This window comes from Aphis gossypii, unplaced genomic scaffold, assembly GCF_020184175.1.
Source record: "Aphis gossypii isolate Hap1 unplaced genomic scaffold, ASM2018417v2 Contig00566, whole genome shotgun sequence".
Taxonomy (NCBI): Eukaryota; Metazoa; Arthropoda; class Insecta; order Hemiptera; family Aphididae; genus Aphis; species Aphis gossypii.
Window position 1 is genome coordinate 41659 of NW_026083166.1, and position 17059 is coordinate 58717.

At 29.5% G+C, this 17059-nt stretch overlaps 1 protein-coding gene and 1 long non-coding RNA gene across 2 annotated transcripts; both read left to right on the plus strand.

Annotated features, from left to right (window-relative positions):
- The first annotated feature begins 7344 nt into the window (after positions 1-7344).
- LOC126554637 (uncharacterized) lies at positions 7345-8760 on the plus strand. The gene is made up of 4 exons (XR_007606701.1): positions 7345-7383; positions 7464-7541; positions 7618-7676; positions 8742-8760. It is a non-coding gene; the product is annotated as an uncharacterized LOC126554637 (long non-coding RNA).
- Positions 8761-11527: 2767 nt separating this feature from the next.
- LOC126554639 (zinc finger BED domain-containing protein 5-like) lies at positions 11528-12678 on the plus strand. Its single transcript, XM_050209699.1, has 2 exons — positions 11528-11969; positions 12023-12678. Exons 1-2 carry the CDS (start codon positions 11528-11530, stop codon positions 12676-12678), a joined length of 1098 nt encoding a protein of 365 aa, XP_050065656.1.
- Positions 12679-17059: the final 4381 nt, after the last annotated feature.

The window sequence follows — 17059 nt, forward strand, 5'->3', positions numbered from 1 at the left end:
TAATTCTATTAATGAACAAGGGAAAATTTAAAACAATTTTAACAACAAATTTGAAGACATTCTAGAACAAATTAATAAATTATCTACCAAAAACTCCGAATTAAAGAATCGAATTACATTTCTTGAAGAAAATTTCAAAACATCAAATAAAGATAATGAAATTAATTTTGAACAGAATATTATTAATGAAGTTTTTGACCGTCAATCTCGTGCAAAAAATATTATAGTATATAATTTACCTGAGGCAGTATCAGACTCAAACAATATAAACTCAGATGCAAATCAAATCAAACTAATTATTAATGAATTAAAACTTAATTATAAGCCTATGAAACTTCATCGTCTAGGTAGACCTACTATCAAAGATCGCTCTTTAAAAGTTACTTTTCTAGAGGTAAATCATACTTTTGATATTCTTCGTTCTCAATCAAATTTACGTATTACATCATTATGGTCAAATATTAGAATTTCATCAGTTCGTACTGAAAAACAACGATAAATTATATCTAATCTACGCAAAGAGCTTGAATATCGTCGAAACGGAGGTGAAACGGATATTATCATTAAATACATTAAAGGTATTCTCACTATTATCAAACCAAAAAAACGCATAAAAATCACTTAATTTACATGTTCACTCTATTATCAAAACGTACGTGGCTTAAACACGAAATTACATCAATTAAATAAATATATACCTTCTTCAACCTTTGATATTTTCGTGTTTACTGAAACATGACTGTCCGATAAGATAAACACCGGTGAACTCGGCTTCAATAAACATAACACATACAGATGCGACCGCAATAAGAATACTAGTCTACTCTCTACTGGTTGTGGCGTTTTAATTGCTGTTATCGATAACTTCACGTCTCAATTATTAAAAATACCAAACACCAAGCTAGAAATAGTATTTGTTTTAATTAAATCAAATCGAACTAATATTTTTTAAGTTCTGTATACATACCCAATCAGGGCCGTCCCGAAAGAAAAATCATGGGGGGGGGCTAGATTTATCAATTTGCCGACTAAAATTTTTTTTTAATGTATATATAGGCGTATAGGATCTTAAAAAATGTTCTATGACTTATTGGTTTATCGCATGTAAAATACGTGACATAATATGTTTAGAATAAAAATCATTTTTTTTAAATATCTTCATAATTAATAAAATAACAAAAAACGTATTGTTAGATAAGCACATGATAAAATTGTTAATGTTAAAATACATGTCTTGCAAATAAATGGTAATTTGTATAGTAATATTATAATACACAATACATATTTATGTATTTAACAAAATAATAAACTTAAAACTATTAAATAAATAATAAAAATTATATTTTAATTCTACGTTGCTTTAACATTGCCCACTGTTTGGAAATCTGTGTAAGATCTAAGTTATCTAAGATGTCTTTTTCTGCATTTAAAATCATAAGTGAATTTAATCGTTCATCGCATGTAGAAGACCTTAGATAATTTTTAATTAATTTTAGTTTGCTGAATACCCTTTCATTGGATACTACAGTAACTGGGGCAGTAAAAGCTAAACGACAAAGTATATTTGACAATGGTAAAATATTTTTAACTACTTCCGATTTCTGCATAATTTCATTTAGAGATTTAATTGAATTACTGTTTTCTTTATTGCACATTCTAAAAAGTACTTCACAATCTGATTGAACTGCATCAAAGTCAGATATTTTTGATCCATTACTTTCTGGAGAAAACATTAAAAATGAATTTTGTAAGTTGTGTTGTGATAGGTTTGAAACATTTAATGGATGTTTAAAAATTTCAAAAAGTGGTTGAATTGTATGTATGCATTTTTTTAAATTGTCTTTAGTTAAATTAATAAGTGTATCCAGGACATTTTTAAATTCTTTTCTATAAAATTGCTTCATTGTAAATTCTATTTGATTATTTGTATTTTCATCTAACCAATTTGGAGCTTTTCTTGTTCGATGGTGAGTTTTAAAGTCTGACATAGAATCCACTTCTAATATTTTAGCAAATAAAGAAGCACTTTCAATAAGGTTATTCATGGAGTCCGTATCAGAGTTTATGTCTTTTAAGCTTTTGATTGATGAATCAATTATATGAGCTGCATCAACAAGACTCAAGTTTTGAGTTTCAAGAGTTTCTGTTAATATTTTTAATTTATACATGATGTTTTTCATGAAAGACAATGACACCAAAAAATCAAAAGAAAGAACTTTTTTTCTGAGTCCTAAAGCTTTTGTTCTAGTATTTCTATCAAACACATTATTTGATAATTGAATTGTTTGTAAACATTTGGATATTGCTTCTAATGAAGACCATACTGCTTTAATTGACTCAGCACGAGCCGTCCAACGTGTTTTTGATAAATTTCGCAAACGTAAAGTGTTTTCAATATCACTTATATGAGTATTAAGTAAACCATATCGGTTAGTGCTTGAAGAAAAAAAAAAACATATATATTTTCTAAAATGTCGATCATATTACTAATAATTGAACTAGATTCGCAGCTGTGTTCTAAAAAAGTGTTAAGTCTATGTGCCTGACAGGGAACAAATGGTATTTTGTGACCAACAATTTTGGAAAGATGTGCTTGTGTACCATTTTGTGCACCTGACATGTTGCTAGCAAAATCATAAGACTGAAAGGCTATACTATTTGTACTTAAACAATTTTTTTCTAAAATATGTATAATTTGTTTAGCCGTTCCGAGGCCAGTTTTATCTAGACCTTCTGAAATGTCTAAAAGTCTTTCAGTGGCTTCAGCATTGTCATTAACATTACGGATACATATAGCTAGTCGATCTTGATTAGATATATCAGGAGTTGTATCAGCCATTACAGAAAAAATATTTGCCTTTTGTACCTCTTGGACAATACATTTTTTTGTTTCACCGGCTAAAATATCAATGAATTCATTTTGAGAGCGAGGTCCTAAATAAGTGACATGATATGGACTCATGGATTTTTCACTTAACCATTGATTTAAAATTGGATTATATCTAGAAACAAGTTTAACAAATTGATTAAAATTTCCATCATCTTCACTTCCATCTCCTCGAAATGGCAGTCCTTGTCTAGATAATGTACAGGTTATATCAATTAAGATAGTTACAACTTGCTTATTAAATTCCTTTTCCTGGTTTATCTTTATAGCTTCCACTCTTGCATTTTTGTTCATAATCAAATCAATATGATTTGAATTAGACATAAAATGACAATAATCATGTAATGCTGCTTTATGAGACAAACTGGAAAAGTGTTGTTGAAGTTTCCCTAATTTTTTTGTACCTCGACTTTTCATCTTATGCCATTGATTTACTCCATAACTTATCCAAGCTAAATCTGACGATTGTCTACCATTTCCTTTTGGGAATAGTGTGCATGCAAAACAATAAGCTGCATTTGTAATTATACTATATTCTAATAAAGGATATTCACAATACCATTTTGGATTAAAGCGATTTTGTTTTAATTCATTTATGTTAGGGTTAACAGGAAATTTGGTTAGTTTAGGCTGATATGGTCCCAAATTAATTAAATACTGCCTTTGAGGTGATGATGTAATAGGGCCTCGTTTTCCAGGATCATGACTGACAAGATCATCAAAAACATAATTTTCATTTTTATTTTCAACCGATGTCAGTTTTTGTGCTACTTTTTTTGAATTTATTAAAAATTGCCTTGTTTTATCTTGTATTGTACTAATAATTTGAATGCTTTCCAAAATAAAAAAAATTGGATTTGGGTAAGGATCATTTTTTACTTTTGATAATAACATATTGCATAAATTAAAATCATTAATAAGATTTTCTAACTGACCAGCACACGATATCCAGGATAATTCATTTTCATTATTGAGGTTGTTTTCTGAATCATTTTGGTAGTTATCAATGTTATCATTCTTTTTTAATAAATTGGGATTTGTCATTACTGATGATTGAAGATCCTATAAAAAAAAATGTTGGTTTACTAATGTTGATAAATTAATTTGAATTGACAAATGTAAAGTTACTTAATAGACATATTATAATATAATATATACACAAAGAATGCTCACTAAGTACCTTTTTTCAATAATACAGTTACTCCAATATAAACATATATAAATATATTATAAAGAATATATTATAAAATCTACATTTTTTAAATATTATCTTAAGTAGTACAATTAATAGTGAATCACTATTTTTATTTTAAATAAAAAACATTAATATACTCTTTAATTGTTTTAAATTTGTTTTTACCTTTGTTTCCAAATTGCTGTCATTATTTTCAATTGTTATGTTTGATATCTTCTTTTGTTCATCAGATTCATTTTTAAAATTCTAAATAGATTAATAAAATTATAATTAATTTATTAATTGGGTTAATAATTTATAATAATTAATATTACTTCAATGTTCTCAAAATTGTCTATGGTCACTTTAGTATCAGCAGAATTTGATTTAAAATTATTGGCATCTTGTGTTTGGATTGAAATTTGTAATTCAGGAATCAATTCAGATGGAGACATTTCAAAACACTTATCAATAAATAGGTATACATTAACAAAATATAACAAATATATATTTCATATTTTATAATATATAGGATGCCTTAAAAAATAAATATGTATTAAAAATAAATATATATCTAAAAGCTAAAATAACCTGATTAGAAACAATATTAGTTGCACATAATGATGATAAAATGGCCTGATTCGATGGCTCTAATTCGACTGTCTGTGTTTTTGATTTCAATGTCTACAAAAATAAAACAAAACACATCAAACTTACTTTCATATAGTTATTTAGTTTTAATTTATTTAAGTAACTGTAATTATTTTAAAAAAATATAAAAATAAGAAAATAGGTACATGATTTGTTTTGCAAAAACATTTATTTTCTGTTTGTAAACTTACTATTTACTAATATATAATACCTAATTAGTAATTTATAAGTACTTACATTTTCAAAATTCTGTCGAGCAAATTCAAACGGACTTGCAGGAGCGCCTACATGTTTGACCTTTACGCGTTTACCATGATGTACTTTAATTTCATGTTTTTTTCTATAATCATCATCAAAAATCGACCCACACGTTAAACATTCCAGCTTAATTCGTTTTCTTTTGTTATGGCACTTCACTATGTCAGACATTTTTCCGATTAAAAAAATAAACTTGAACGTTATATAAACAATTTGAACGAATTACGAAGAACGTCAGGTCTGCAAATGGTCTTCGCAGTTTTCACGGAGGAATAATGCAATAATGTGTTAACTATAACCACAATTAAATATTAGTTTTGTTTTTATTTATAAATAGTAACAATTGTGGTCTGTAGATTACGTCGACAACAAGTTACGGCTGCGGGAGTTTTTATTATGTAATACACTATAAGTCTATAAATAATATAATAATACCCTGGGTATTGAGTATTGATAGTTTGTCGTTTGATCATATTATAAATAAAAATAAACAATAGGTATGTATAGAAATATCGCCGTCATCGCGAGCAGATACGACTATATAATATATAGTTCCAAAACATTGGCAATAATTAATAATATGATGGATTGACTTTTTTCAGTTTTTACAATCGGATTACGTATCTATAACAAAATAAATGTATAATTATTTGAAAAATTATTGTAATTTTAAATTATTACGAAATTGAAATTACTTTTATCCGACTGTTTTAGATTCGTTGGATATTATGATTTTGCCGACTATTTTGAACATAAAAATATCTGGGGGGGTAGTCCACCCCCCCACACCCCCCCCTTCGGAACGGCCCTGTACCCAATTATTCGTCAATTGAAATATTTATTGAATACTTTGATTGTGTTAACTATGTTATTCAAAATTACCCTAATTCTAATATAATTTTATTAGGTGATTTTAACTTACCTTCCGCAAACTTCTCTAATGTTAATTCTTTCTTTTTTGATTATTTAGAAAATTTAAATCTTGTTCTACATAATAATATTTTAAACTCAAATGGCATATTGTTAGATTTTATAATATCAAACTATAAACCATTAACTGTAACTTAAAATAATTTTCCTGTCGTTAATATCGATAGTCATCATCCACCATTAGAAATACAGTTTTCGGTTGAAAGTGGTATTAAGTGTAACATATTGGACAGTGAAATTAAATACAATTAGATTAAAGCAGACTATTTAAGTATAATCAATGCCCTTGGGAATATCCAATGGATGGAATTATTTAATAATAATGAAATAGATACTTATACTGAAATTTTCTACAATATTTTGACTTTCTTATTAAAAAATTTACCCCTACATATCTTAGTTATAAATCATCGTTTCCGCCATGGTTTAGTAATAATTTAAAACATCTCATATCACTTAAAAAAAAGCACATTCTTATTACAAACAATCTCATTCAGCTAATGATTACTTAAGATTCACTACGTTAAGAACTCAATGTAAATCATTAAGAGCCAATAATTATTCGGATTATTTATATAATATTCAAAAATCGATAAAATATAATCCCAAGCTTTTTTGGAAATTGTTTAATGATAAAAAGCCAAATAATACCTTTCCAAATATAATGCAACTCGATAATGTTCAAATTGATAATAGCCAAGATATGGTCGATTTATTTGTAAAGTATTTTTCTGATGTGACATATCATACAATCATTAAGTTATTATTTAAATGTGTTTATATTAATAAATACACATCAATGTTTCTTTCTATACGGCCATTTTTTTATGTACTGAAATACAATTGTACAGTAATGAAATAATAAAACTACAAAATATAAAATATCAATGCCCCAATGCACATTTAATTTATTATTAATTTTTATTACGAATAATTTAAAAATTATTGATGTAATTTTCATGAAATTAAATAAATTTTATAATAAAAATAAATTAAACAAGCATTATTTAGGGAGTTTTATTTAAATGTATGTATTATCTCATCAAGATGATTAGATTAAAAATATATATATTTATTATCTTATGTAGATACCTAATTATTTGATTATCTATGCCTAAACTTGTCAATAAATCCTAATTATTTTATTTTTATGATCTTAACTATTCATATGCTAAACAAAACACCATCATTCAAAATTTGTCTACCTTAAATGATTTATAATTTATTAACATTATCAACTCTAAAATTATATATTATTTATGTATTATATAGATGACAACGATCAATCATCACAGTCATCACTATTACTCTGGAGAACAACCTGCCCCCATAAAAATGAGTTAAAAAGTAATAAGCATGAAAAAGTAAATTATTTAACTTCAAACTGATTAATTTTTATTTTTTTTAAATGACAATCAACAACCAAAAAAAAAAAAAATGAAAAAAAAGAAGAAAACAAAACAAAAAAAAATTTAAAAATCGAGTATGTAAATTGTATACCAATTGAGTATGCTATGTGATTAATTTCACATACCTAATTTATTTAATTTTTTTTTTTTTAAGAGTGTAAGACGTGTAAAAAATTCCATTTTGGTCAATTCCGACGACTTCAACAGGCCACAATTACACACAAAAATAGAAGTTAGTAAACCTATATTGGATATTAAATTTTAATTGATTAAGCAATAATAAACAAGTGTTTTATTGTTTGTATCAGAATGCAATATATGCAGCTTTGCCCACAAAGGCAGGTGCTGGTGGCGGCCAGAGAACCAAGTAATTATTGAATTCAATAAAACAGTTTCTTAACTAGGTGCAATTTGAATATGATTATTTTAATGATACAATTTTTTAAATTTTAGAAAACTACAACCAAGGACCTAAGGGAGGTCCTCAACTCCCGAAGAAATAAATTAGTAAATTTTTTTTAATACTTAAATATCACTATGCACATATCGAATATTTAAATATAATAATATTTATACTAAGTTCCTGTTAATTATAATCAAACCATGTCTTCATTTAATTAATTTATCAGTGGAATATCCAAGAGAAAAGTCCAAACTTCAGGAAATATTAAATTACTCTATAGTTAATTAAATAATAGGTGTATATGATTAGGTATAGGTTGATAGTGCAATTATTGATACCCATTGCAATTTAATTGAAATCATGGACGCCCATTGGGGGGAGGGGCAAGATAGGGCACTTGCCCCCCTGGACAAAAAATATTATGGACTTGTAGCTCAATAAATATTATCATAATATTATTATTATCTTTATTAACTTACATTTGAGAATTTTTTTATTTTGACCCCCCCCCCCCTCTAAAATGTTACCCATGAACGCCCATCATTGAAATAACTAAAATGACTCATTTTTGGTTTTCATAACCACACAATATCAAAATATATTTATTACTACATTCAGAATCTAAAATATTTGCAACCAAACATTAAATGTGTATTTATTAAGGATTTTTTTTTGTAATTTAACTAAACAACCACTCTCTCTCAAAAAAAATTCTGAATATCACTGATAATCATAAAAAAAAAATAAAAAAAAATAGGGCAACTATCGTCCTCAAACACCGCAATAGTGTACCACTAAAGAATAATGTGTATACACTGAAGAATAAGTTTATTAAATATATTATGTCACAGTCAAACTAAGCATTTTACTAAATGACAAATAGTGAAATAAGTCCATTTTTTATTCAATTTCACTACCAGTCTAGATATTTAGTTAAATGATTTTAAGAAATTAAAAAATGTAACGATATTTTCTATAATTATTACTGATTAATTTATATTTATTTATTTTTTTGGTGTAAACGCCCAGGTGGGCTCAAGTACAGTGAAAAAAATATTTAATAATAACATTGATAGAATAAAGATACAAGTACAATAGTAGTAAGAATTATGAACATACAATACAATTACAAGATAATATAGACAATATTAGTGATATGACAAGCTGCTAAAAACAGTGTTTTAAAGAATATAAATTATTCATAATAAACGGATCAAGTTTTAAATTATTGCACTGGTTATTCGATAATAGGTGCCGTAAGATGTTCGATGAAAAGGGATTATAAATGTGGTACAAGAGCGTGAATGGAATTTAGGAACATGGAAGTTTATAGACTGTAATGGTTCTGGACAAGATATAACACAATTTATTAATTTAAAAAGAAAGCAGATGTCTGTATATTTCCGTCTATTAACAAGGGGATCTAAATTGAGGGAATCCTGTATAGAATTAGGGGATATTGACTCGGATGATTAATGGAATGCATACGTCTCTTAACGTAAAAATCTTCTTTGTACACGCTCAAGCGATTCCATAAAGCTGACTCATGAGGGGTTCCAAATAATTGAACAGTATTCCATCGTAGGTCTAACTAAAGTAATATACAATGTTTTTAGACACTGTTCGTTCTTAAACTCTTTGGTATTCCTAATTAAGAAGCCAAGAGTTCTTAAGGACTTCGTACAGATACGATCAACGTGTGACTTAAATGAAAGATCAGTTTTAAAAACTACCCCAAGATCTTTAATGATACTAATATCCTCAATGTGGTTTTCAAAGAGATGATAATCATTAATAATTCAGATCTTGAACGAGAAAAGGACATTTGAAACACTTAGCAGTGTTCAGTTTTAACCCATTTAATTGGCACTAATCACAAAATCTGTTCTGGTAATCTTGAATTTTATAATGATCATTAATTGTGACGACATTTTCATAAATCTTGAGATCATCAGCAAACAGTTGGTATTTACAGTATTTGAAACTAACACTCATGTCCAGAATAAATAATGCAAATAGCAGTGGTGATAAATGCCCCCTTGGGGAACACCAGATGGTACTGGTATTTTATTAGATAGAAAACCATTTACTTTCATCTGTTAAACTCTATTCACTAAGTAAGAACTAATCCAAGTTAACAAATGATCAGATAAGCCGTATGTCTTTAATTTTGCAATTAACACTGAATGGTTAACTGAATCAAAAGCCTTGCTGAAATCAGTATAAATAACGTCCGTCTGAATTCCGGATTCCGTAGAATTTACCAAGAAATTATAAAAACTGAAAAGATTAGTTTCCACAGAACGCCCTTTCCTAAATCCATGTTGGTTATTATCTAAAATTTTTTCAAAAAGAAAATGTTAATGCTTTTGACACTAAATCATCTAACAATTTTGGTAGAGATGATTATTTTGCAATTGGTTTGTAATTATCTATTAAACTTTTGTTACCAGATTTATAAACAGTTGTAATAAAATTGGTTTTCCACTGGGAGAGGATAGAGCCAACAATTAATGAACGATTAAATAATATACATAAGAGAACAGTTAACGAAAAGATACATGACCGTAACATAATATTAGGAATACCATCTGGACCAGGGCATTAATTTAAATCTAAAGAATTAATGGCCTCAAAGATTTCGCTAACAGAGAAAGTAATATATGGTTGTACCTGGTATAAATCTGCATAGTTTTTTGAGTAACCAAGACATTCACCAATATTCAATTTGTTGGTAGAATAAACCGAACTGAAAAATTCTTTAAAAAGATTAGCGACCTCAGGGCCACCTTTTGATGACTTATCTTCAAGCATCATAGTTTGTGGTATGCAATTATTTATTTTTAAACCATTGATGTATCGCCAAAAAGACTTTGGATCAGAGGTGATGTTAGATTGGATTCTTTGTAAATAGCGCAAGTTACTCAATTTAGATTCCCGTTTGCATAAACTACGTAAACGCGAAAATATATTGTAGATAAGAGGATCTTTTGTAACCTTAAACTCTTTATGTAAACGTTTTTTATTGTATATTAATGATTTTAGTTCCCTACTATACAATTGAGGATACTGGTTTTTATGTTTATAGATTTTAGGAATAAACGAGTTAATTGCATAATGAATGACTGAGTAGAAATTAGATACGGTGACAGAAAAATCTAACATATCACTTAATAAAGAATCCCAGTCAATATTATTAAAGTAAGCATTCATCGATTCATAATTACCACGTATAAAATTAAGCTCTAGGGACGGGAATGGCGTTTTAAGAGAGGGAACAAAATCTGGACCAATTTTTTGAAGTGGGGGATGGGCCACGTCAACAGAAATTAATGGAAACGAACACTTTGATACTTCTAAAGCAGAGGTTCTCAAAGTGTGGGGCGTGACCCCCCAGGGGGGCGCAAAAGCTTTATAGGGGGGGCGCAAGACAATTTTAAAAATCAACATTGCATTGGTAGAAAAAATTAAAGAAATTGTGAAATGTCCGTAATAATAATCGCGTTTTGCATTGTATACAATTCGGTATATTTATACATCACATACAGGCAGCAACAATCAACACGAGCCATTATCTATAAAAGGTTTGTTGTTTCATCGATAAACCATTATTGTCCGTCATTCTATTTTTAAACATTCGCAATTCTACGTGTTCAACTTTGACAAGGTTGCGATAGTATAACGTTGTCAGTTCGATATCGTGTTTGCTCCCTAGTGCGTGTGAGTACGTCTGTGTGAATACGTTTTGTTTAATTCTATTATTCTGGTATTAGACCTACTTGTTATTCGTAGTACGCGGAGTAGTACGTTTAATAATGAAGAGATTTTTGATAATTGATCAAACTAGTGCTTCAACATCAAGCAGCAGTAATAAAATTATGAGGGCTGATGTCAGTAATGTAAACACCAAACCAGCCGCCAGTACTTCAGGCCCAGTGTCGAATTCAAAATCTACAAAATTAAGAAGGTATGACAAAAACTATTTATCTCTCGGATTTACTAAAACTACGATAAATGGTGAAGAACGGCCTCAGTGTGTAGTATGTTTAACTGTATTAGCATCTGATAGTATGAAACCTAATAAATTAAGGAGGCATTTAGAAACAAAACATGCTGAACTAGTTAACAAACCTAAGGAATTTTTTGCTCGGAAGTGTAGCAGCTTTCAATCTACTCAACAGACATTTAAAAAAATGACAACTGTGCCTTCCAAAGCTCTTTTAGCGTCTTTTAAGGTTGCTCATAGAATTACCAAATGCAAAAAGCCACACACAGTAGGTGAAACTCTTATGTTCTCGCTGGTAATGCAGCTGTTGATATTGTTTCTACAATGTTCGGAGACAATTTGGCTCAACAACTAAAATCCATACCTCTTTCCAATGACACTGTGTCTCGGCGAATATCAGATATTTCGGAAGATCTCAATGAACAATTATTTGAAAAACTAAAAAATAACGTTTTTGGCCTTCAAGTTGATGAAGCGACTGATAAACATAGGCAATCTTATTTATTGGCTTATGTTAGATTTATTGATGATAAGGATATAAGAGAAGAAATACTTTTTTGTGAGCCCTTAACCACTAATGCTACTGGGAAGTGTATTTTTGATATTATTGACAATTTTTTTAAACAACATGATATGCAATGGCAAAAATGCGTTGGTTTGTACACGGATGGAGCCAGGGCTATGGCAGGCCAGTACAATGGGCTTCAAGGTTTGGTTAAAGCTGTTGCCCCAAACATTAAATGGACCCATTGCATCATTCATAGAGAGGCTCTAGCTTCAAAAGATTTGAGCCCCAGCCTAAATGAAATTCTTCAAACTGTCGTTAAAACAGTAAATTTAATAAAAGCACAGCCACTACAGTCAAGGTTGTTTAAAGTTTTGTGTGAAGAAATGGGCTCGGAGCATACAGCACTGCTATTCCACTCCGAAGCTCGGTGGCTATCTCGGGGAAATGTTTAAATAGAATATTTGAACTTAGAAATGAAGTATTTATGTTTTTAAGAGATTGCAAAAAACCTTCAGCAGAGTTGTTCTGCGATACACAGTTCCTTATGAAGCTAGCATACCTTACGGATATTTTTTCGAAAATATATGTGTTGAATAAATCTCTGCAAAAAGAAAAAGCCAATATTCTTATTTGGGAAGAAAAGATACAAGGCTTCATTAAAAAGTTGTCACTGTGTGAGGCTGCTTTGAAAACACCCGACCTAACTGTTTTTCCAACGTTATTAAACATGGTGCAAGAAGTTGAGTGTGAGGAAATTCCTCAAGAACTAACGGCATGTTTTGTAAATCATCTGTCAACTTTAAAAGAAAAATTTAAAGAATACTTTTATGAAGACCTGCAACCATTTCTTTGGGTAAAACAACCATTTCAACCGCTGAAGGAAAGTAGTTCGTTGAATTTGAAAGAACAAGAACAGCTCATCGATCTTCAATGTGATGAGTTTTTGAAAGCTACATTTGAAAAAGACAACTCTTTAACAAAATTCTGGGTAAGTGTAAAAGAAGAGTGCCCGATATTGTTTGAAGAAGCCATGAGAATATTAGTCCCATTTGCAACTACGTATTTGTGCGAAACAGGATTTTCTGCCCTAGCATCAATGAAGTCTAAGTACCGTGGAAGACTGGATGTCAGCAAAGAATTGAGAGTAGCTTTATCAAATATCTCTCCTCGTTTCACCAAACTTTGTGATGAAAAAAAAACAAGCCCACCCATCACATTAAAATTGGCCTATTAATTAAAATATTTTATAAAAAATACATTTTATTTTAAAATAAATTTGTAATATTAATATTTATCAATATTTGTTGTTTGTTTTTAACATTTTTTTACTCTAAACATGACTATTAAAATTATTTTTATGAGGGGGGGGGGGGCTCAGGTCTGGGGTTAACTAAAAGGGGGGGCCTGGCCTGAAAAGTTTGAGAACCTCTGTTCTAAAGTATTGTTATCGAATATTACTAAGTCTAGTACATAATTTCTATAATTTGGAATAAAGTTTAGTTGAAAAAACTGCTCATACGCAATAGTCTCAGCAAGAACATTTGATTTATCAGATGTACTGCCAGATAATAAAGCGTGATTTAAGTTATATATATATATAACAATTAATAGTAATACGGGCCCGTACGCGAAATAATAATAATAATTAAAAGGAAACCTAACAAAACGGTTCCTTTTACAAAATATAATATACCTATATAAATAATAATGTGATAGACCTGCGCTGCTACATTGCTGTCCTGACGACTCCAAGCTGGTAAAGCGATAGCTCTTTGATATAATAGTACAATGTGTATAATACCTAATACAATAATTGCTCGCCCGAATTAAGCCGGAGTCACTACACTTCACGGTATATTATATGTAAAACGACCAACAAGCTTCACACGCTTACAATGTTATATATAAAGCCACAACGGCGCAAAGGCGGTACAACAACTTAAACTAAGAAAAAACGCGCTGTTCGAACCACGACATCAACGTGAGGTGGCGAGCGGACGCGACGATGCGTCAGGCTCGAGTGCTCGACTGCCTGGAAAAGACAAGACTTTTTGCCAGCAACAAATAGCCAATGGCCAACAATCCAGTGATGGATGGCAGAGGGGGTAAGCAACTTTATCGTGGAGCTTCCCCGTCCGACACGGCGCTGCGATAAGATACGTCGCGTCCGTGCTCGAATATTAACATTGGTTTAATATACATTTTAATTAACAATTAGGACGAAATAAGATATATGAAAACAACGAATAACAATGATATTATAGTTAATTGATAATTCCTTGTAATATATACGTGCACATTTTTGGGTAAGTACTAATAACGTTTAAAGTATATTCTTTTATTTTTCAAACGATGACATAAATGATAATAAATAATACAACACACTAAATCTAAGTAAATTAGAATTTTGTGGTTTTAGGACTACTGCTGTCTGCTATTAACCTTTTAATATCATACTTTTAAAGTTGAGAAATATCAAAGTAGATAATATATATGACCTTCACTAATAATCATTCATGTATGATTGTATGAACATATTCATTAATTAGGTGGCTAGGTAAGTACTTTTGTAGTTTTGTTCACTCGTAAGACGTTTGTTTTTCAATTAAAACATTAGAACATAATTTGATTATAAAATATACCCCAAAAATAATTTTCTTAATTTCAAAAATATTTATTCTTAAATGCTTAAAATGGACCTATGAAACCACACGATTCAACATGATCATTGTTCGAGATCTAAAGAATTATAAAATTTAAAACTATTTTTGGTCAAAAGTGTAATTTTTGTCAGAATTGTCTCCAACATAAGCTTTGTTTATAGGAGGTAGATAAACCATATACATTGTATGATGTTTATTTTTAATAATAAGAAAAAAAAAATCCCAAAAAAAACATTATAATAAAATATTATTAAAACAATATTTATGGCCTACTCATACCCCTTAAAAGTTCATTTTTACGGTCCAGGATTTTACTGTCCAGATTTGTCCAGACCAGATGATTGCGGTCCAGTTCTTGCCGGTCCAGATTTTTAACGTCCAGTTTTGTTCGGTCCAGATTATTACGGATTTCAAAATTTTAAATTCCAATTGTTTACCGTCCAAGTTTTTACAGTCCAGATTTCTACTTTCCAGGTATTAAATTCCAGAGTTTAATATTCCAGGTTTCTACAGGTCACCCTCTATATCATTTTACAACGTTTTTGCTATTTGCTATTTGCATAACCATATATATTTAATTTAAAAAATAAACCTAACCTCTTAATTTATATTTTATAATTTCCCAATATATTTGTATTTTTTTGTAGTCGTATATAAAAGTAGTTTCATTTTAATACTTAATAATTAAAATAAATACTGTTGAATTCAACAAATTAAGTAACTTTTTAACTGAATAACTTTATAAAAAATATAACATATAGTAACTAAAGTATAAAACACAAATAATATTTTAAAATAATAGGCTTCTTGACCACTGATTATGTCGTATATACCTCATGTATGGAACTATATGGTAAAACTACTATAGTCGGCGACACGAAAAGTGGCCCCTGACCGTCACGAACCAAGCGGCTGTTTCGCCGCAGGGGTCCGTAATATGACATTACGAGCAGCACTGCGACAGCTAAAACAGTATGCGTTATAGGTTGAGAACCCATGGCTAACGGGTAGGGAAGCAGTAACGGGTCGCGGTACACAGGGGCCAGTTTTCATGTCGCGGATTATAGTACTGCTACTCTTGGTAGACACAAGTGTAAAATGATATCGTCTCAAAATACTATTGAAATGTATAGTGTATTTAAAAATAAGAAGCGACTGCCATCAAATTTTAAAGATGAAACAATTAATAAATGTGTGAAGTACTGTAGTCTGGATATTTGACCCACGTTAGCCATCAAAGGTCTAGGTTTCCGTGAAATTTGTCAATTTTTTTTAAACATTGGTGGCAAATATGGATCTATAGATTTGAATGATATTTTACCCCGCCCAACTACTGTATCCAGACATATCATAAGTACAGCAACCCAGATAAGAAAAGTATTTTTTAAAGATGTTTACAGTTTAATAACTAATGAATACTGCGCTTCCACTTGTGACATGTGGACGGACAATTATAAAAAAAACAATTACATGACAATCACAATACATTTTATTGATGACCAATGGTTACTACATAACCGTATATTGTATACTGGACAGTATCCTTCACATGAGACCAAAACTGGTGAAAATATTAAAAAATTTATGGTAAATACTTTTACTCAATTGACTGAAATAGCTGAAGGGAACAATAGTTCAGAATTGATGAATAACATAACATTTGTAACTGACCAAGGAACAAATATAGTACATGCGTTAAGGAGTCATAAAAGACTTAATTGTAGTGCTCATTTGATAAATACTATTTTAAGAAACCTTTTTGATATAAAATTTTTATCACATGAAGACATCAGTGGTTCAGTACCCTTGCAGCCAATAATAAATTTATTTACTGAATGCAAAAATCTTGTCAAGTTTATGAAGAGCTCTGGGAAAAACAGTCAATTATCAACAGTCTTAGTCCAAGAAGTCGAAACTCGGTGGAATACAAGATTATTAATGTTAGAATCTATTCAAAAATCTCTACCAGAAATTATTAAAATCCACGGGGAATTTTTTTGTCGCTTACAAAATATTAATAAAGATCTTCTTCAAAGTTTGATTATGTTTTTAAAAATATTTAAAAATGCATCAGATGAACTGGAAGGCGATAAAAAACCTACAATTCAAAAGGTAGTTTTATTTAAATGTTTGATAAAAAATCATTTAACAAAATATGTTAACCTTGAAA

Excerpts from the sequence above, each read along its gene's own strand:
- LOC126554639 (XM_050209699.1), top strand. The coding sequence starts at position 11,528 with ATGAAGAGATTTTTGATAATTGATCAAACTAGTGCTTCAACATCAAGC. Across the intron at positions 11,970-12,022 it reads TGCTCATAGAATTACCAAAT|CTGTTGATATTGTTTCTACA; the intron begins GCAAAAAGCCAC and ends CTGGTAATGCAG.